A 23,298-nucleotide genomic window follows, 5' to 3' on the forward strand; every position below is an offset into this window, starting at 1 on the left:
GAGAAGTGTGGCATCACAGAATAGGTTCTGGATGGCTAATGAAACATATTCAGACCTGAACAATTTAAGGGTGTTTGACCTTCAACTTTTCCCTACTTAGGTGACTTCAGGGGACCAGCTTTGTAGCCATGGTTAAACTGCAGCTGTTATTCCTGCAGGACTGCTCACACAGAATCAAAGAAGTTTCAGTTCTATTGGTTGCATCTGCTTAGCAATGACATTCTAGTCAATAGCTTCTGGTCTAGTTTACTGTCTAATTCAGTACATGCCTGCTTTATCTTGAGACAAACTTCACCTTGAATTCTCAAAGTTGGTCTAAGCTTAACTACCATAAATGTATGCCAGAGTTTGTTAGTTAAGACTAGCAGAAGCAGAAGTTGTCTTAATTCAGAGAAATATTTTAAATATTTAATGCCATGGAAAAAATACACATTAGATGAAGACAGCAAATCTCAAATCTTTGTGTTCATTTAGGCAAACATGTTTAGCCTCAAGAACAGCATAACACTTTCACCTAGGTTCCTTTGACCTGCTGTTTCATTTTAAACTGTCAACATGGTTACAGTTGAGATACATCCCCTACAAGGGGTAAAGTAAATTTGAAAGTCATTTGATAAATCATAGAATAATTTTGGATGAAGACCTTTAAGATCATGGAGTCCAGCCATTTACCTAGCACTGCAAAGTCCACCACTAAACCGTAAGTGCCACATCTATGCATCTTTTAAACACCTCCAGGGACAGTGACTCAATCACTTCCCTGGGCAGCCTGTTCCAGTGCCTGACAATCCTTTCCCTGAAGAAATCTTTCCTAATATCCAATCTAAACCTCCCCTGGCACAACTTGAGGCCATTTCCTCTTGTCCTATCACTTGCTACTTGGGAGAAGAGACCAACACTTACCTCACTACAACCTCCTTTCAGGGAGTTGACAGCAGTCAGGTCTCCCCTCAGCCTTTTCTCCAGGCTAAACAACCGCAGTTCCTTCAGCTGTTCCTCATCAGACTTGTGCTCCAGACTCCTCAACAGCTTTGTTGCCCTTGTCTGAACTCTCTCCTGTACCTCAATGTCTCTCCTGTAGTGAGTGGCCCAAACTGAACACAGGATTTGAGGTGGGGCCTCACCAATGCCAAGTACAAAGGGACAATCTCTTCCCTAGTCCTGCTGGCCACACTATTATTGATGCTTATCAGGATGCTGTTGGCCTTTTTGGCTACCTGGGCATACTACTGGCTCATGTTCAACTGGCTGTTGATCAACACCCCCAGATCCTTTTCCACCAGGCAGCTTTCCAGCCACTCTTCTCCAAGCTTGCAGTGTTGCAATTCAGGACAAGAAACAAATCTATTTCAGAATTAAACCATTTGGTACCAAAAAGCATTAGGAATGTGAAGGGTAGAAATTGCTGAATCACCACTACAAACAATGTAAGCGAACTTTTATTGAAGCATTAAGTTGTGGTACAGGTATTTTTAAATGATCAAAGTCTAACACCACAGAAATTATAAACACCATACTCCCCCCATCCTGATCACCCTAGATAGTTCAATAATCCATTCAACAGCTTCCATTTTTATAGCCAAGGCTTATACATCTATTTGTAAAATGTGTATTTCAGTATTACTTGAAAAGGGATCTTCAGTCTACTTAAAGGACCTCAAGCCAAAGGTCAGTTGGGACAAAGTTTAAGAAAAAAAAAAAATCACTGAAATATTGGTCCTCAATATTAACAGCAAAAAGCATTAGTGCCATTTACAGCATGTAATTGATAACATTGGTAACAAACATCAACAATATGCTTAAAATAAAAAATTCAAAATGTTTCAACCACTTGATTTCTAACCAAGCAGACTTCAGTTTAGAAGCACTGAAAAAGTGCTTCATATATAAATACAGAACGAACAAAAAACCATTGTGTCAAACCAGAAAGAGTCAAAACACTGCAAGGACAAGAAGCGGGGTGGGGGGGGAAATCTCAATTCTGTCTTTAACATGCTGGTCTCACAGCTGTTAAAATCCCAGTATTTTCAAACATAGCTGAAAGTGTGCCAGCTCTTTAAAGCCTGCATTTTAGTCAATACCCATTAAAGTGACTTTGAATTACACACTTATTCATATTCTATGAATAGCATTCTACTTCTGTCCAGGTGTCCCAGACAGTTCTTGTTCTATGCCTTCACTTAATGCCCTCAAGTCACAGTAAAGAGGAACCACCTTTAGTAATTAGGAGGAAAATAACAGATGAAGTCACAACACTCAAATACAACATAAGTCACATGCACAACAATGTCACAGGACTGTCACAAGACAGAGGCATTAGCTTTGCTTGGAACAACAAAATGAAGTAACACTGGACCAGTTTAGAAGCACTCTTTACAGTTAGAAGTGGTAGGTCACAGGTTTTACTGAGAATAATCCAAACCAATCAACATGCCCAGCCCAGCAAATTCTACTCCTTCACTAGATTACCTGCCAGTGCTCAAGAGCACCAGCTTCTTCATCTGACATAATTGGTGATTAGGAAAGAAAAAGTCTGGTGCCAATATGAAATTGCACTTTGCAGAGCTGACACACCAGTATGTCAAAGCACTTGCATCCCGACTCAGCTCTTCCCCTATCAAGTCTTGGACCTTCTTCAAGCTCTACCATTGTGTAGCAGTGTGACAGCTTGGGGATGTGCACAGATAAATGAGCATTAAGGTTTAGAATGAAATTTAACTTGCATTAGTACCTATAACCCAAGTTTCTAAAGGTGTAAAACCAATGTGTTAGCCCAGTGCTGCAGTATAGCTGAGCAAATTCCTGTAAGCTTGAGTAGAGCATGAAAAGTCAGTCCAATTTAAAAATAAATCAACCACCACCTGTAGTAGCAAAACAATTTGTAACTGTTTTAAGAACTTTATCCAAACATGAAGTGTTAATTAGGAATCAGCTTCATTAGAAATCATAAAGTTTGTCAAAAACTGTTTTAGACTGAAATCACAACATAGATAAAAAAGAGTAACAATTTAACAGAGAACTGTTCCCAGTGAGTAGGTTGAAGCTAAAGTCTAATGAGGACGAAAGCCTTGTCTGTGGGGAATTTTTGGTGATACCTGGAGAAAAACTATACTGTGTGTAATTCTACCTGAATCATTTTTACAAGTGTTGTAATGTCTCATACAGTAAGATTTTTCTACATGCACTTCAATTTCACAGCAAGAGTGGCATAGAGTACCTAAACACAGAAGAGAGCATTCATGCAAGATATCTAACTCCTTGATATAATAATGCATACAATTCAAAATGGTTATACTATGATTACACCTAGGGCTTTCCACAACTACAAGGTGGTGGGAGTGGAAAGCATGGCCCCCTGAATCATTAACTAGAAAGCAACCACCACCTTCTATATGGGATTTCTTTTTGCGCTTTTTCTTCATTCTTAATCAACTGTGCTGTTGCTGGCGATTCTTTGTAAAACTGGTAAAAACAAAATTATAATCACTGAATTGGGCAATCTGGTGATCAAGACGCTTAAACCCTTCAATCTTCTGGGCAGAAGAAAACACTGTACGACATTTAGAGCTCTAGAAAATAAAAAAGCAGAAGTTATTTTTAAACAGCATTTAAAGATGGGCTAGCACAATATATGCTTTGTATCTGTTTCTTGTGATACTGTTATCAACAGGAACTACACAGGAAGTCATTAGAATACTGAGCCTGGGCTGCCTGATCTCAGTATTTAAATTTTCTGGAGATCAGATTTCATGCATGCCAAAGCAATACTGAAGAGTATTTTTACTTTCCAAAGAAACTACCATCCAAATATAGAGACAATCTGGAAACTAGCATTCCAGTAAGAAGTTTCTAGCCTTGCTTTGTGTCTATATGCATTTCAGGAGCTGACAAGACCATGCAAGAAAACTCACCTGATTAACAAAGAGGGTTGTCACAAATTTTCCTGGCTTGAAAACCTCTACAACTTTTCTAATCAGGTCATCATAAGAGGTCTGACTTATGTTTGTTTCAAAACTAACATAAGAAAACTCTGGTTCTGGAGTGATGTGAATAGTCCAGTAAGTTCCCTGAAAAGAAAAAAGTAATTATTTGGTGGTAATAATATATATTTTAACGTTAATTACCAATAAGTGTAAAACTTACATCCGATTTCATCCCATTCATTGAATACCCACAAGGATTGAACATTGTAGCATCAATAACAGAACCTGGTATCAGGTCACGAATTCCACTCATCTGAAACAAAAGTTAAAATTATATCACTCAGTTTATAATGCATCCTTACACTTGTTTAGATTTAACTTAAAGGCAGAAAGATGACCAATTCAGGGGACAGGACAAAAGCATTCTCCCAATAACAAGTCAGTTTGATAATTTGTACCACTGTTGATGAACTTGCTTTGCAGCCTGTCCCTTACCAAGTAAGTGACCAAGTTTCATGCAAGTTATCAGATTTGTCTCTTACAGAACCAAGCTGCATACCTCCAAGACAAGGCAATGACTTAGAATTCTAATACATAATTGCTTCTGCAATTGAAATGGAAAACAGAGCACCTGTTCAAGCAGCATCCACAAAGTGAAGGCTGTTTACATTTACTCCAGAGTGAGAACATACTTTATACTCCAGAATGAAGTGCAATCCCAAGCACTTTGATTTCCCACACAGTACTTGAGCTGCAGTCAAATCTCAATAACAAATACAGTAGGAAAAATCAAAGCCTAAGATGGAAAACCAGATGAAGTCAATGTACTTGTCAGACAAACTTGTTCATGTCACAGGACTTTCCCATTTGGAAAAAGGAGAAAAGGAGGCAAAACCACCAAGTTGTACTTCAAGCTGAAGTCCCTCTCCCCTACAACTATCCAAATGGCTCCATGACTTCATTTTGATACCTAGATTCCCTTGGCATTTATTATCTTCAGTCGAAGTCTTACTTCTCACAATTGCCATCCTTCAGTGGAAGTTACCTTGCTATGTTTTTATTCCTGTTTCTCTACTTTTTAGAGGATAAGCTTCCAATCACTCAAAGCACTAAAAATTGCTCCTTTCAATAGATTAAATCAGGGGCATTGAAAATGTGAAGTTATATTCCAAAAAAATTTCTAGACTTAAATCTGCTTTGCCCCCAAAACATTAACCTGACACTTTCTATGAGATCTTTCCTACCAGAAAATAAATCTTGCATTAAATGGTAAGTGAAACATTTTGTTGCCCAATTTCCACAATTCCCCAAAATGCTTAGTTTTCAAGCAAACATACACGAGTGACATCATTTGCAGTAACACCATCTTTCATGTAGAACTGGTCCATAACTACTGGGTCAAGCTCACTCATCAGAATTTCCAGTGTCTGATCAGGCTGATTGGATATCCGACTCTCTGGGAAATCCAGGGTGTACAGGTACCTACATAAAATACAAATCACTTATGTAATAAATATTATCAGCACCAAGTTCTACTGTAAGCCCCAAAGATTTCAGTCTTCACATACATACCAGCAATCAGAATTCATACGCCCCATGCAATAAGCTGCTCCATCTGACAAGACAAAAAGTCTCCAGTTAAGGTACCACAGCTGATCCTTCATATAAAAAGATTACCTTCATTGCATATATAAATATAGGAGAAGTCTTTGACAAAACACTATGAGGATTCACTGATACAGTCAGCATCTGCATCAAGTAAGCAGGCATTTAACTTCAGGAATGTAAAGCCAATAACCTGAACAGGCTCCTTCAGAAGGTGGTCTGGACACCCCAGTTCAGAGTCTACTAGCATGAAATTCAGATTACAGCTGTGCACCAGAGATCCCAGTACTACTGCTTCCCTGTTCCATCAAAAAACTTTTCTGCCAGTGGTTAAAATTCAAGGTTATTCTTGCAGGTTTTAGATTTTGATAAATGTTCAAATTCAATCTTTAGTGCAGTGACTTTTCTGAGAAAAGCTTACATTTTTCTTCAGTGTATTAAATTACTATTCTACCTTCTTAATGAGGTTTTTACAGTTAGTAAGAGCTGGATTCTGCAGACTGACTTACAACACTCCATTTGGAAGTCTGAAGATGAGCTCAGTTAAGACAAAGTGCTGAGTGTCACGCTTAATATGATTGTAATTTTGATCTTGGTAAGTCAGTGGTCAGAAATTCAGAAAATAGGTATTTATATGCAGCCAAAACTTCTGCTGGCTGCAGAACTGCAAGCACTGCTGAATGAATGTCCTGGCAGCCTATATATATATATTGTACTGCTTGTCAATTCACATCAACACTTTACACAAGCTGTGCAACTTTGCTGAAGTTTCATGAACTTACTCGGGAAAATTTCATTAAGAAACTCTACTTCTTCCTGGAAATTCCTATGTGGGTACTCCTGGTGGGAAGGCTTCATGAAATTCTTACGTGAATAAAAGAAGCTCTGAAAAACATAAGGTGCATTTTAGAGATTGAATGTATCCACTCACCTTAAATCTAAAAATCTAGATAAATGCAAGCATTTGGTATAAGCTTTCACAGGACCTAAGTTTTCATTGTCAAAACACTGCTACCTGTATTTTCATTTCAGAGGCATATGGGGTTTTTTAACTTAATTTGTAAACTTCAGAATTTGTTTTCCACAATAAAATAGTGACTTCAGCACTGACAACATGGGCATGGGATTCCTTCACCCTTAAGTAACCTCAACTCAGCACAATAGCATTTGTAAGTTAGCCTCCTTTAAGATACCTTAAGAGGCAAATAAAAGGCTAAATTCTAGAGCAGAGCAAGCAATCTTGTATTACAGTCTTATTGTGGGAAGCATACATAAATGGCAAAGGAAGTTCCAGAACATTTAATAAAAGCATTGCATTTGAAATATTAGTAAAATGCTTTTTGTACATCCTAAGGAAGATGCAACATTTTTTGGCACCTTACCTGAATTGAGTCAAACCCACTGTACTCCCTAGCAAGCTCCAACAGGGGAACCAGTGCTTGCAGTAAGAGGGTGGTACCACACGTCTTCAAAATGAAACGTCTCTTGGAGACAAACATGCTACTCTCACTGCAAAAAAGTGTTAAAAATATTAAATGCTCCATATAAAACAAGCCAGTAGAGAACAGTTAGATCTTGGTTCCTATCACAATCAAATGCATAACTGTAAGTGAACATTCAGCATATAGTACATAAGCATGCTTGGCAAACAGATGAAAACAAAAGATTTTTAGCTAACATTTGAGAGCTATTATTTCCCTAAACAAATACCTGCTGCAAACATGTTATTACACAGTTACCATACTACAGGAGAAGAGGTACCACATGTATTACATATTCTCAAGCTATTCAAGAAATATGAACATGCTGTGAAGCGTGTACACAACACAGATATGCAATTTAACTTCTTAACCAAGACACATAACAGGGTCAAGCTTGAAATCTGACTTTCTCAGCTGAAATAAAGACTGAGAACCTAAAGTCAAAAAAGGCAAAAGCCATAACAAAATTTCATAAGTTGTCTGGCTGCAGCTTCTAGGAAAGGCAACTACTGGAAACTGGTAAATCAGCACCTGTCCACAGGAACAGGAGGTCTCATAATGAGCTACACTATATACCTTTAAGTCAGTCACTTAACTACAGTCCCACTCAACTGGAGATAAGCATTGATACTATATCCAGAATAAACATGTATAGCAAGTATCTTCTCACCAAGTAACTGAACAATAGGAAGAAGTCTAGCTTAAATAACTCAGTTTGGAATGCTGCGTAAGTACTCAAAGTAAAGGTTATATTTTATTTAGGACATAGTTGTAACTAGTTACGTTATTTTCAGAATTTTGTTTTACATACATGAAGCTTGCAAAACAAGACTTCATCAGTTTCTTTGACTAGCTTGCTTTTAGCTCAACCTTGCCCTCAAGGCAGTCTTTCAGAGTACAAAACCTTCAGTTTCTGTAATCTGAAGTAAAACAGAGGATGTCAGTGTCTGTAAAGTTCATGTAGAAAAACCTGAAAGTATTTTGCAAGATAAAACACACACAGCAGAAGTAGTGTCCTTACAGCCAACAGCTGCACAACACAAGAGTTCCAAGACTTCAGGAAAGCTCCATTTTTACAGATGTCCTTTGCTCAGCTGCAAGAGTTGTTCAACTTCATTGCATTATCTGGAGTTAAAGCCCATGTACTAATACAGTTTTTGCTGATCAAAAAGTGACACTCAGATGCACTATCTTCCTGAAGTAATCCTAAAGCTCTTCACTATGGAAATTTCTTTATCCCTGGACAAAATTCAACTATCAGGTGAAGAAACACCACAGCCCTGTCCTTAATCTTTTTAGCAGGCACCTGCAAGTTTTAGTCATGAACAGCAGATCTTAACCCAAGGCTGGATTCTCAGCTAAGTGGATCCTGTGTAACAGCTTTAATTTTTTAACCTCTTGTAGATGAAAAGAATAAGCTAGTGGCTTACCTGAGTACATAAGCTTCCTGCTTGTCAGTTTTTGTCACACTTATGATCAAACAATGCACATTCTCCAGAAGTTTGTCCCACTCAATCCTGTGAAGAATTATAGAAGAGCACAAATAACAGGTTAGACAAACTGAAGCTTTCTGGAACCCTAGGTAAGAAGTATAGCCCAAACAAGACTATAGCTCTTATCTTGAGCTGCTGGATCTAAGAGCATGAAAGGCTAGGACTTTTTATATAGGGACTATCACAATACAGTAATATTCAGTAATATCCTCAGCTCTCAAAGAATGACTAAGTATTCCTCAGGATCTGTTAGTGTAATCTATTGCATGAGGACAATTGTGAAACAGCAACCCCAAATTTCTAACTAGGCAAGTCAGGATAACCTTAAGTCCTGCACCACATATGTACTAAGATAAAACTGTTATAGCTTAAGGCATGAATATCACCCCTATAAACTAATACATCTAAATGACCTGAATTCCTCATTTTTGATCATGATCATAGAATTGTGTCTACCTCTATAAGATACAGAATACTTATAGCAAATAATTTGCAATATTACACTTACAAGAAAATAAACGGAATGATTTTCATACAGCACAATCTTAAGATACACTGCTAGATTTTTAGTACAGAGGTAGCAGCTTAATATTTCAATTCTTTACTGTCATTATTCATTCTACAAGGAATTTTAAGAAACTGGAAAAAAATCAAAGGGTCAAAATAAGCCTAAATACTTCAACATACTCATGAGAAGTGACAGACTTGCAAAAAAGCTACTTCGGTTGTCACTTCAGTCTAATGTCTACACCAGATTAGCAGACTACAATACAGTCAAATTTGCTATAAAGCAGACAAACAGATACAGCTTCCTGAAGTCACAAAATTATAACACTGACAGCCACCCCACTTCTCTCATCCCTCCCTTCCCACAGCATATTCCACCTGTAGTTTTGTACTGGGCCTGTCAAGAACCAAGACTTTTACTAACACAGCATTAAATTAAGCTGCCCATCAGTAGAGCTGGAACAACTAGAGGACCCTTCAGAGCTGGGAGTACAGAAGAAATGCAATTTTTTCATCACCAAGTGAGCTATTTGATTGGCTCTGCTGCCCATACAGCTGTCAACCCAATTCTCTGTCAGGAGTCAGACCTCTCTCCCTTTATTCACACTGCAAAAGCTGAGTAGTTGTATTTCAGAATAGAGCACTCACTGCTAATTCTATCAACAGGGATCCTCCAGCAGTCACTAACCTTTGCCCTTAGAAAACTGCTCAGTTTGCAAAGTTGAAGTTTTAGATTTGCTGTACATATAACTAAAAAAAAAATCCTTATGTTCTTTGCTTCTCTGAATACCCCAGCAAATAAATACCTTTATTTCTCCCTCACCTCAGAATGCCTCCTGGAACAGAATTCTGTACCTTTACTACTAAAACTTTACTACTAATACTACTAATTGAGGATTTTCCCTTTTAAAGTATATATTGCACTAAATTGGCATATTTATATAGGAGTCAACCAGAAAAAAATATAGTCAACTTAGACTCACTCTACAGCCTCCTTTTGGGTGAGAATGAAGCTATTAAAAATTAGTTTAAGAGAATCCTATGCATCATTTAGAGCACATCTGAACAAGTTTATGAACTCAGTGATATAACTGGATACTTAAAACCAAAGTGAAGTTTTCTCTACCATTCTAATTAGTGAATCTTGATGAAATACTCTTCTACAACTATAGACATGACAGTATAAAACCCTCAAATCTCCACATTAAATAAAAACCAGCTTGTTTTTAATGCTCAGATAAAGTCCCACACATTTATTCAGCTGTACACTTAAGTCATTGAATGTGTTTAGCCCTGTTCCTGATACTCAAATATACATTACAATGTCTGCTTGCCTTTGAAAAAAAATGGTAAATGCAAAAAGTGAAAGTTTATATTATACCTATTTTTTAATGCTCCTAGAGTATCACACTATTCTACTAAGAAGAGGACTGAACCATTTTGTTTTCTCTAGAAGTTACAGCACACCTGCACAAATTTGCCAGCCTTACTATCTTCCCTCTAACACCCTATTATGTTTTTTCTGTAATCTGAATTCAGTAATCTGTTACTTTGGCTTGGTGAAATAACTATTCAAATCATTCTAGCACTATTAATGGTGATATTTTATCTGCCATTAAAGAAAACCTCAGTGTCTGGCATGGCATTTCTGAAAGCTGAGGCAGAGTTCCCTTACACTGCCCGATGCTGAGCTGCAGTAACCCCATTTGTACATGACTACAAATCTGATTTTGTACTTGTCTGAGCATTAATGGGTATGTAACTATCTCAGGCTTCGCAAGAGCATACGTCTGAGCCTTCACAAGCTTCTTACCTGGCCAGACAAGTCAAAACCTTAGCTTTATGTATACAAGTGAGAATTTTCTTTATAAAAGTACCACTGTATTGCAGCACCAGACACTTCAGGAAAGTGGCTCATTTAAGTTTCAGTCACGTATTAGTAGAGGAAGATGTAACAATTTTGGTGTTCAAGGAGTCCAACAATGAAGGATCAGTACAGCATACTAACACTACAATATTGCATGTTAAGTCCAAAGCCTACCATGCAAAGTCAGTCCTTGGGTATGCTCATTAGTATTTAGGTACTATGGCTTAAATCTGCAGTTGCATAAGACCTTTGCATATTAAAAATTCACTCAACTCTTCACTATTCCACTACAGAAACCATAGCTAAGCATATGCTAAATGTTCATGCATTCAGCCTTTGCAGGAATAAAGGAAAAATTCATCATTTGGTCTAATTAGAGTAGCACTAAAGAAGAAAGCCTACAAACTGAGAAACAGACAAGATGTCAGGCTTGATCCAGAAGCATAAATAAAATAGACTAACACAGGGTTGCAGCACCCAGGATGAGACTTGACCACATTAGGGCAAAGTTTTGCAGAGATACTGGGCTGCATCTATATGCATTTTAAAGTTAAGCACAGAAAACTACCAAAAGGCCACTAACATGCTGGATTTTATCTTAACATAATCTATTTAAACAAGATGACCTTAGTATTTGACATTTTCCATTGTTTAAAGCAGAGCTAAGGAAGAACATCTGGGACTACTTTTTACCAAGTAGACTGAGTTAACTAAAAGTCTAACTCCTGCATTTCTTCATTTTCTTTAATCTGTATAATTATTTAAGTATTACTATTCATAGACAATCAACATTCACTCAAACTTAATGTGGAAACAAAAAATCCACCTTAAAAATAATATTTTTATTATTATCCACACATATATTGTGGCTAATCCCACTTTATTTTGTCAAGTTAGTAACTTTGAAAGACTTGAGAACATTACTTCCTATTTCACAATTAAGTGAACTTTTAACTTGGAAGCAAAGGCTCCAACCAAAAAGGGAGAACCAAAGAGACTAATTCTCTATAAAATGCCAACATGGGCTTCTGCTCTTCAAAATTCCTCTTTCAATGGGAAGTATATGGATCGCATTACTATTTCCTAAATTATTCCCTACAGCCAGACATCAGGACAATACCAAATACTTTGTTTAGAGACTGCTTCCCTATACTCAAGCCAAGCACACTGGAAATATGATGCATGACAATCACTGGTAGCTACAGCAAGTTCTGTAGCAGACGTGCATCCACTGGAACACAAAACTGAAAATGCATTTGAGACCAGTTCCTGGCTGTTATGTAGGCTTACTACCAGCTTCATTCCAAAGCTGTAAGACTCTGCTCCTGAAATTTCAACTGACAACTACTCAAAGCCAAAATAATTTCTCCAATAGGTAAGCAACATGCATCTTAAATGGTTGCACATGCTCAGAGAACACCAAATGAAACTGGAATACATCTACACAAGTGCGATTAACTGTCCATGCTTGAATGGTAGAAAGCTACTTGTTCTATGATTGACTAGCAGAACAAGCCAAAAAAAGTTACTAACCTACTCCCATACCTGTGTTGCAATGTTTAGTGCCATATCAGCACAGACTTGTTACTGGAGTGCAAATAACTTCCATTCAAACTGTCACCCAGGTATGTCAGCATGGAAGATCTATCAGAACAGAGAAGCATTTTAATTTACTTTTAGGAAGTATGCTAAAAATGTGTAATGTAATGGTCAGCAGTCCCTCTCAACCAAGTTCCAAACCTTTTTTTCTCCTTTATTTCATATTTCTGTGAAATGATGAATAAGCTATGAATCAAGTTTTCCTTGCCAGATAAAACCATCCTTTTTAATTCCAGTTACTGGCCTATTTGGAGCCTTTACCTTCACAGGTAGAACAGGTTTTTAACATAGTAATCAGGCATATCAGGCAGCAGCACAATGCTGCTGTCTCAAGCCAACTGGGAAGAGGATAACAACAATTTTAAAAGATAAAGAACTTCATCAAAAACTTGTTCCTATCAGCAACTAACAGTTTCCACAAGTGTACCATCCCTTCACCCCAGTAACAGTACCTTATTAATGCAGTACAGACAGCACTGGAAAGAAAAGTTGTTTTACAGTAGAGCAGAAATTCTTATGAAATAAATCCTATGGAACTCCTAAAGACAGCTTAAGCTGTATACATACTCTTGCATAGCTTTTCATCAAAAAAGCACAGCTGACAAGCCTGTAGTAGCCTGTAAGTAATCAAAGAAAGAAGCATTTTAATCTCATACTTTGAGACCTTGATTTAAAAAAAAAAAATATCAAGCATTCAACTGCAGAGCAACTTTTTATTCTTTCACCTGTTACCTACTAAATTCTTTTAGGAGCCAGCAGATAAATCAGTTACCCCATTAGCAGACAAATTCCTACCAATACTATGATTTAGAACACTCAAACTTAATGTCTTGTCTAAACTGCTTGTGCAGAGGAGCTCTAGCTAAGACACATGGGTGCTGGCTAAATATTAGTGTCAGCAGAGTTGCAACATTGTTACAAGCATCCTGAAACAGGTTGATACAGTACAGACTGACATTACAAAACCCACAAGCTTTTTAAAGCACCTCCTAGCAGCTGGCATGTTTCGATGCAGACAGCTGCATGTGAATTATTTCATATTAGAACTGTGACTTAGTTTATAAATTACAACTGAAGACAGAATATCTGGAACCATACTCACACCCCAAGTTTAGACACAAGGTACTGGCAATTTGATAATTTTACTCCAGCAGTATCTGTGAAGTGCACAAAACCCACACACCCTCTATATGCTTTGAATACACATACACAGACAGACTGCTTCTCCCTTATCTTAAACTTTCCAGAGACATGTACTTAATCTTGAATTAAAGACCAGCACCTGAATGGAAAATTGCATCCATATCAAAAGTGATACCGAGCAGTACACCTCAGAAAATACTTATTACCTATAAGATCCTGAGCCAACTATTAAGAGAATCATTCCCAAATGACACCAAGATATTTCAGCAATGGCACAGAGCCACAGATAATGCATTGAAGGCTGCCATGTCACTCCTGTCACAGGCCTTTTATTGTTATTGCAGTCACAGCAGTACAAATGGAATGGTGACCCCATCCTTTACATCGCAAGATATTTGATGGGTGTTCCTAAGTCTCTTATATCAAAGGATTAAACATACCTGACACCAAAGATGTTTAAGGAAACATAAGCCCCAATAGGCACATCAGGGCTTCAACAAGCCTTACAGGCAACTTTCAGGGCAAGTTGGAATGTAAACTTCTCCAGAAGAAACATGCCGTAAGGTAGTAACCATGTACCACAACCCTCAAATCTCCCTGTTCTCCAGGCTGAGTAAATAGCCATTAGGAAAGGCCTTCTAGCAATATACCAGTAGCTACATATCTTACCAGGATGCCTTATAGAGTCTCATTAAGAGAGCAGATCTTTGGCAGAAAGTGACTAACCAAATTCTTTAACAGTTTCAGTGTAAGGTTGGAATATATCAAAGATGATCTTTTGAGGTCCCTTCCAATCCCTAACATCCTGTGATTCTGTGAAAAAGCCTTCAATGTAAGTCTTAACTTCCCCCAAGCAGTATCACAATCAGTAGTACCAGAGGGTAAAAGGGTTTGTTTCCTTTCCATTTTTTAATTACAACTGAGATAGTTAAAAGGAAACATACCTGTAATTTTGAATTTGTTTCTAAAATCTAGTTTCTGAATATTGATTTTGATGAGGGGTAAGACTGAACTCTTACAAGGGGCAGAGGTACAGCGGTTAGGTGACTCAGACTATAGGGTGCAGTACAAAGTAAGTATTTAGAGGACTTGTATAGGTGCTTAGCAGACTTCATGTAACACAGGATGAGAATCTCAGTGTCACTCCATATTCCTCATTACAGCACTGTTTTCTCCTCCAGTTTGAGTGTTCACATAATATAAACAGGAAATATATTAAAGGTCCATAAACAAGCTTAGCTTCAGAGTATTCTGCAAGGTTGAATGCTTGAGATATGGATTTGTAAATACCTGCATCATTAACCTATGGTTTCTAACTTGAATGATTCAAGATCATGATAATTCTTGAGATGGGAAATACATAGCTGCACATCATCTAAAGGACTAAACAGCTATTTTTACTGTTGGGATAGTGAATGCACTATTCAGTCACCACAGAATTCCAGGCCTCACAACATGTTCACTGCATTTTCAGCAAACCCTCCCTTTTTATACATAGTTTAAGGTTCTTAAAAAAAAAAAAGCCTTACAAAGCACCATGAGAACAAGCACTAAAGTTAAAGCAAACTATTTTGAGACCACAAAAACATTAATCTCATTTCACTTTTGAATATGAGTAAGGTAAGCATCTTCAGAGCCCCACCTTTATTTCAACCACAAGACATTTCCACAGAACTTATTAGCATGTGAATGCCCCCCAAATCTTAACAGCAAAGTAAAACCCATGTTCCATACTTTTTTTATTTGGGACCTTTACTGAATGTATTAGAACAATAAGTACAAATCTTTTCTGAAGTACTTTGTACAAATCCAAATTATTCTCTAGAAGGCAGGCTTGCCAACAGGAGAAAAAATGTGAAAAATTTCTTAATTGCATCAATTCTTTAACTTTTTCTTTTTTTACGCTGGTGATAACCAACAAATAGTTTAACATATCTAATCCCTAGCAAGCACACCCAACATGGAAATTTTTAGCTTTAAACATCAGCTTAGTCATTCAGTAGATGAATGGCTCACATTTCACTACTAAGCAGGTATTACAATACAAAAGGCAAGCTCAACTGGTTTGCAGCTTGACTCTAATTTAGCTATTGTTCTACAGTTTCAGCTTTGATTTCAAGTTCTGTTTGACATAAACTAGCTTATTCAATTACCTTTATAGAATTAGCGTAGTGGGATATATTATATTCATTTTTTTTTTCTTTTGCATCTATCAAGTGTAGTAAATAAATTAATTCCAATAATACACTAAAAGACTTTCTGAAACTTAATTTCATACTAGCAACACAGTATCACTGATAATTACTCCTGGACACAGGTTAACAGTAATTTTCAGACACATCACAGCTTCCTACCAAAAAAGCACACAGCTTCAATTAACATCTTGTATTAAGAGCCAATTAACACAAACGCCTTCGAAGCTTGCTCACAGCTCTGAAACAGTGTTAAAGACCACATGTCCAACAGTTAACAGTTTGTATCTACTCTATTAAAACTTTACACCTATATCTAAACCATACAAAGGAACTGTCACAGTACCTGCCTTGCAATGACATTAAATGCCATTAAGCAATTTCAAAAATTTCTTATTTTGCAAACATGAGCCTGAGCTGACAAACAGAACCCTAGAGAGCATGAATGTGTCAATGAGGAAAGCATCTGCAGAATGCCATCCCTAAACTAGATCTGTATATTCCAACACTAGCATATTAATGCTAAGCCAAAGGAGTAATTTTGGAATCCTTTACATTTAAAGTCAAACACAACAAGAACCCTGAAGTGCCTACATAACTCAGATCATCTGCACACATTTCACCAAGGATTTATAATAGCCTTCCAGGATTGCCTGAATATTTAATATACAAGTTGTCAGCTTGTGGTATCTGCTATACCACTAAATCTCAAAGAACTGTATAAACCACATCTGATGATTTCCATGTTAAGCATATTATTCAAAATGGCCTAAATAACTCCACAAGTCAGAAAGTTACATGAGCAAACTACTTCATTTACACCAAAAGGTCAGAGCTAAACATGTATCCTGCAGTGTTTCTGGCATGACAGAAATGAAGCTTCCATGAGCTAGTGGTATGTGTATATATATAACATGGGCTATTCATTATTTCAGGAAAGGCAGTTATCTGCCCACTGGCAATTCAGATCTTTGGATAGCAAACTCTAATATATACACACAGGATATTTGCTGAGAAATATCAAAACAAAGGAAAAGGCAAACAGCATATATTAAGTATGCCTTTAAATAGACTCTACCATCATTACCATATTCCAAACATCAATACAACATGACAAGCCCTCCTCCAAGCTCCCTGACTAAAGACCACGGGGTAACGGTGATATACAAAAGCAGATCTGAATACATGGAAAACACCAGACCCTCAAGCTACCATCTGAACCTGAAGTTGAACAGTTTACCATACTGAGAATAAACTACTGCCCTTAAGTATAACCTTCAGATTCGCCCTGCATGCTTAAGACAAGCCTGCCTTTTTCAACTATGTCAGCTGGTTACACCTATATATCAATCTTGTTATCTCTGCAAACTAATACATAGTTCTGGTGCCGTTCTATGGTACATAAGCAGATCTTGCTTTGTACTTCAAGCCTGCACTGTCCATTTTCTGACAATTCCAGGCCACTTGTGCCAGAACAATTTTTTGCAGATTTACAGTTGGACCCCTTATTACTGCAAGTCAGAAGTCTAGGTATTGTAGTCTTTCCAGAACTCCCCCCATAAGATACTGTACTGGCAAGCTACAGTAAAGCCATCTCACATCTGTCTTGCCCAGCATGGTTTCAAGAACAACCAGTATGCCGGCAGGTGCCCATCAGCTACTGTGCTAACAAAGGCCAAGCAGGCATTCCCCGGCCACAGGAGAAAAGAGCTGCTCCCTCCCAGAGAGGCCCGAGTTTGAAACACGTGTACACAAGAAGCGGTGTGGGCCTCGGGCCTTTCTTCCTCCCACCCTGGGTGGCAGTGAAAGAAGCGCCAGCACATTCTTCACATGCCCATTGGGTGACAGGCGCGGGCCCACCCCTCCGCGGCGCCCGGCTCCCATTGGCCTGAACTTGTCAATGGGGGAGAAAAGAGGCAGCGCGATCCGGGAGCAGAGCCAAGACACTCACGTGTACACCGTGGCTCCGGCCGCACTTCTGGAGAAGGCCGGGGGGGCACCTCCCCACACACCCCCGCCGCTGCCTACCCCGCCACAGGGAGACGCAGCAGGGTTCCCGTGTGCCGCCTGCTTCCCTCCGCGCAAGCCTCTGTGTGAACCTGTCGAGCTATCGTAGTGACAGAGGCCGCTGCGAAACCGGCCATGCGAGGCCATCAATCCTCGTCGCGACAGCAAGAGAGATCTCCCCTTTCCAGCTTCCACTGACTGGAAGCGAGATTCCTATCCCCCAGTCTCCACAGCACAGCCAGTCACACCGGGCAGGGATTTTCCAAGCCTTCCCATCCCGAAGCCGGCGGGAGCAAGAAGCCCTGCCGTAAAAAGACACCCACGGCTCCCACTGCCGGGGGGGCAAGCCACTACCAGACGGCTGCCGCCAGCCGCAGCGTGCGCGGGGGCTTGGTGCAGAGGAGTGGGCGCCGCTGCCGTGGCTCCGGCCGCCAGCAGCACTGCGACACGCCGCCATCCGCCTCCCCCCGCGGGCACTGCCGGCCGGCGCGGCACACGCCCGGCTCTGCTCTCCTCTCCCCGCCGCCACATGTTGCCGGCAAGGACCGCACGGGGCTGCACGAGGTGACGGCGCGGAAGCCATTCCGTGCCGTCCCCGGCACTGCCACCGCTCCCCCCCGGGCCCGGCCGGGACGAAGGGAGGCTCCCCGCCTCCACGGCCTTGAGAGGGGTCTCTGGAGGGCAGCGGAAGGTCACTGCACGGCTGCGGCGGCGTTGCGGCGGCAGAGGCCGGGGCTGTCAGCGAGGGAGGGGGAAGAAGACCGGCAGCCCCGCGGCCGCGCACGGGCCGAGCCCGCCGCGCGCGCGCGCACGGCCGTTGCCACCAACGGCTTCTCCGCGAGCCACCCCGGAACCAGCCTCCCGTCAGCGCTGCCGCCAGCCCGCGCACGGCCATTACCCCCCCAACCCAATCCAATCCCCGCCCCGCTCCTCTCACACACTCTCGCCCGCCACCACACCCGGGGCCCGCGTGCGCCGGCCATTCACCGGCCCCTCCCGGCATTTAAGAGCCATGCTCCCAACCGCCACCCCCCCCCACGTCCCCCAACTCCGCCCCGGCCGTTAACGGACCTGGGTATGGTGCGAAGATCGCCGGACCCCTTGCTTTGGTGCGGCTCCTGCTGCGCGGGCTGCTGTCGGGCGAACCACACCTCCAACAGCTTCTCGGTCCCTTCGAAGAAGTGTGCACCGTTCTCCTTCATGGTGAGACAACTCGGCAACCAACAACCACAGAAATTAACGACAACCAAACTACCGCCCCCGGCCGCTACCGTTTGCTGCTGCACGGGCCGCGCTGCCGCCGCCGGGTCCCAGTCCGTCCTGGGCGGGTTTCACCTTCTAGAGAAATTTTTTTTAATATTAATTTAAAAAAAAAAAGGAAAAAGAAAAATATTTTTTTTAAAAAAAAACGAGCGAAAACCACCCGGAGTGCACAGCGGCGGATGCGGCGTGAGCGTGTGTGAGAGGGTTACAGTCCGAGCGGGGGTGCGGGCGGGCGGGCGATGCAGTGTGGTTCGGTTCCTTGTAGTCCGTGTGTTCCCCTGTTACAGAGAAGAGCGTTGAGCGAGCGCTAGCTAATGTCGCCGGCCATACTGTGTAAGCGAGGGGCTTGCGCGCACGCAGCAGCTTTTATATCCCTCAGGTAACCGCATCAAGTAGGATCGCGCTTGCCATTGGGCCAACGCCGCTTGGGTCCGCCCTTTCCCGCTTCCCATTGGAAGGCGCTGACGTCTGTCGAGGCATATGCCGGTTCCCTTGGCCACACCCACTGCAGCCCGCCCGCCCTCCCGCAGGGAGCGGGAGGCAGAGAGCAGAGAGCAGAGAGCGAGGGGCGCGGAGGGCGGCAGGCCCGGCCCGGGCCGCGCCCGGGACCGTGGTGTGGCGGCCCCGCCGGGGTCGGGCCGCGCCGCGCCGCCCCCAGAGGTCGGGGGAAAACGTGGCCTATGGTTGGCAGTGAGCGATCGAGGGGTGATATGAGGGGGAGTAGGGCTGAACATGGCCGAGAGACGACAGGGGAGCAAACCCCGAAACAAGTATTTGCGTAGCAAGGCGCAAGCCCGAGAATAAAGGCTCTTTCCGGGCCGAAGCCGCAATGCTGCCTCTGCACCGAACACCGCTTTCCCTCTGCGCTTTCTAATGGGTATTGCTACCTAGTAAAGAGGAAGCTTTAACTGAGCGTTAAAACGTAATTCTTGTTCCACTCTTCCCTTCGAGGAGCTGTGTGTGTGTGAACAAGAAGTACGAAGTTATTTATACGTGTCTCTGTGTGTGTGGAAGAAGGAGCAAGTGACTGAGGAGAGCACGGGCAGCTGTATGTGCAGCGCAGGAGAGAAAGTGTCTGCTGGGGGGAGTGAGTGTATATGCATGTGTAAATATCTGCCTACGTGCCTTTTTTTTATTTTTTTAATCTGTAGAACGAATTTTTGCAAGCAAAACAAGTTTACGGTCGTTTAAAACATTTTTCATCAATATTATATCTCATAGTCCAGTATTATTAATACTTCATAGTCCAAGGAAAGCCTCACTACTGAACAAATGAAGAACAGAAAGTACTGTCTGCCCCAATGAACTTACAGTGTAACGCATGGGACAAGCAGCAGCAGATGGCTGAGGATGGATGAATGAGTCCCTACTAGGAAGCAGTGAGATCGTATCGGACAGCATGATAGCAGTGGGCTCTGTCCACCAGCGGAGAAATGACTCATGAGTCAGTGAGTCATTCCCAAGGCAGCTGGATGTGAATCATTCCCGAGGTGGCTAGTTGCCACTGTATGCATCCTGAACACAGCCCTATAGCTGGTAGAGAAACATGTTCTCCAGTGCTGTGGTTTCGCTGGTTTTTATTAACTTTGTGTAAGTTGTTACTACCATAAAAAGAAGGTCTTCCGTTCTCAACCATTTATGTGTGCCTGTGATCTGCCTCTTTGTGCCAGTACAAGCACTTTGTGGCTACCTAGTGGACTGCATCAGGTATAATGCTAACTACTTTGTTTTAATAATGGTTTAATCGTGATCAGCTTTAACTTGCATGAGTTTCCTAAGCCACTTCATGTCTCAGCTACATAAATGCTTGTGTTGGTATAAATAAGAGGTTGTACTTGGGCATGTGCAAGGAATTATGGATGGGGAGTGCAGGACCACTTGTTTCAGTAGCCATGATGGGTTATATCAGCTTAAGGTGCTTATGAAACTACAGCTGAGAGTTTGTGAAATCTGCCCAGCCATATTCCCCATTTGTTGTTAATACTAGCCCTCACATCCTTGTTTCTGGATCTGTAATAGGAGTTCCTAGTCCTGTCTCCCATTGGTTTAACAGTAGTTCCTGGTTTTCAGCCAGGTGCTCAATCCTACTTTCTCTTTGCAAGAAATCTGTGTGACATTGCTCCAGCCAGATGTGTCTTTTTGTTGTCTTGGATCCTGTCATGTGCGGAGTCTCTGACTTCCTGATCTTTGACTGTAGTGTGGTCTCACCCCATGTCTCGGACCACGTGCACACAAAACTCAGCAGTTCCTGAAGTCTGACTGTGCCCTTGTCTGCCCCCTTCAACTAGTGCTTTCTCTGCCTTTATCCAGTCCAGGACTTCAAGATGTCTTCTCACCTGCTTTCAAACACTAGCCTGAGTGTGCCTAATCCACCAGCTGTGACCGTTGTCTCTTGGTTCTAAGGCACACAAATCGTCCATAAGAGTCTTTCTAAGACATTGCAGAGGATGACAAGATTGAAAAAAAAATGAAGTTAATTCTTTTCTATTTTTAGGAATCTTCTCAGTGTGAGGGATAATCTACAAAACGGTGTGACATACTTGTTTGAAACTTTAACAAGGGACAATACAGCCCAGTATTACCAGCTGACATGAGGAGGGAAATTATCTCAATGCTGAGTAAGATGAAACAGTGAAAGTATTTGAAAACAAAGTCTAAAGTGATAGGAAAAGTAGCAGGGTGATGTAGTATATTTGAAGCCAGAGAGTATGGATATGAACACCTGAAAAGAGGCTTATATTAACACTGAAGGCTGCAGACCTTCCTTCATGAAGGGCTGGATTGCTGAAAGATGCGCATCAAACAGGTGGAGGAGAGAAGGGAGGGAAACACTGAAAGCTCTCTTTTGAACTTGACTGACAACTAAACATGAACAAAGTATTGTCTGAGAGACAGGCTGAGGTTTCAGGAGGGACAGAAGGAGATTGTTGTGGATTAGAGGGAGGTTCTGTGAGTCATCGTTGGAAACATGGTTGCTGAATTCGTGTTTACAACTGAGATTACCCGGAGATAAAGGGCAGAACTGGAGCTGAGGACTAGCAGGTTTGAAAATGCCCATTCAAAGCCATTGCACTAACTTAAATAGAACAATTTCTAAATTGATTCAATAACATTTGTCAAACATTTGAATCTGGAGAAAGGAAGGCTCGAAAAGACAGAAAGGCTCAGATATCATCATACCATTGTGATACATGGGCCCAAAAATCATCTATGATCTGGTTCTTTTGTAGTAATCTGCTAGTGCAACAGGCCCTAACTGGCCATGTACATTACCCTGTGCACAGGAGGACATAATATGTAGTAAAAAAATATTTTAACTATATCAACTCCTTTTTGCATTTTTTAATATAAGGTAAGCAACCAAGCCGAACAGCCAGAGTGGTTCAGCATTCCCACATACGAAAACAGAGCTTTTGGGCAGTCAGAAAGAGGATGCACACCTGTATGGTGCCGAAGCTGTTCTCCATTTTCATCGCTAAACCAGCTGCAGAACACAGAGCTCACAGAGTTAGCGTGAAGAAATCTTTGCTCTTACCCATGTTCTTGAATAGGGCAAGCTTGGTGTCAACAAATAATTAAGTCCAGAAAGAAAGATGAGAAAGTATGAATGTTTTATTGTACAGAAAGGACAATGAAGAATTCTGTATTCTTATCCAGTCTTTTTACACTTTCCCAGTAGCACAAAGGGGCTGTAGAGTTCTTGAAATTTCTCCCTAGGGAATACTCCTTATGTAGAGGTTTCCTCACTTTGAACAGCTATTTTGAGCTGCTGCAATGATCCATAGGGGGCTGTGGCAGTGAAGTAATTTAGAGCTGCCAACTTACATGAGAGACATTGCCAAGAAAAATGAAGTTTCAAATACGGAATAAAGCCACATTTACCAGCCCTCCACCCAATGGGTAGCAAAGAATTGTGCTCACTCTTTGTGAAGGAGAACATTCATTGTTAATATTTATGCAAAAGTTACGTTATGCTAATTCTATGCAACCCTGGTATGTGACCGTGAGAAGCAAAAACTGTAGAGTGCTGTGAGGAGGAGCACTTTTCTGTCTTCCTCAATTATTTTGATGGGTGCTACTAAAAGAACAGAAAAGCAAGTTGCTACAGAGCCAGTGTAGGCACAGAGAATGCATGACTTTCAAGGCATTTTTTCCCTCCCTTTAAAAACAAAGCACTCAACTCTAATATTGCCAACCCGGCCCTGCTCCTCCATTCCC

General features: G+C 41.1%; 1 protein-coding gene across 1 annotated transcript; it reads right to left on the reverse strand.

The window, feature by feature from the left end:
* Positions 1-1,421: 1,421 nt before the first annotated feature.
* AMD1 (adenosylmethionine decarboxylase 1) lies at positions 1,422-19,433 on the reverse strand. The gene is made up of 9 exons (XM_082050088.1): positions 18,889-19,433; positions 8,440-8,526; positions 6,911-7,037; positions 6,311-6,413; positions 5,496-5,538; positions 5,261-5,405; positions 4,144-4,236; positions 3,912-4,067; positions 1,422-3,569 (listed from the first exon to the last, which is right to left on the reverse strand). Exons 1-9 carry the CDS (start codon positions 19,017-19,019, stop codon positions 3,429-3,431), a joined length of 1,026 nt encoding a protein of 341 aa, XP_081906214.1. The 5' UTR covers positions 19,020-19,433; the 3' UTR covers positions 1,422-3,428.
* Between the last annotated feature and the right edge of the window lie 3,865 nt (positions 19,434-23,298).

Source organism: Streptopelia decaocto, assembly GCF_964273445.1.
Source record: "Streptopelia decaocto genome assembly, chromosome: 3".
NCBI lineage: Eukaryota > Metazoa > Chordata > Aves > Columbiformes > Columbidae > Streptopelia > Streptopelia decaocto.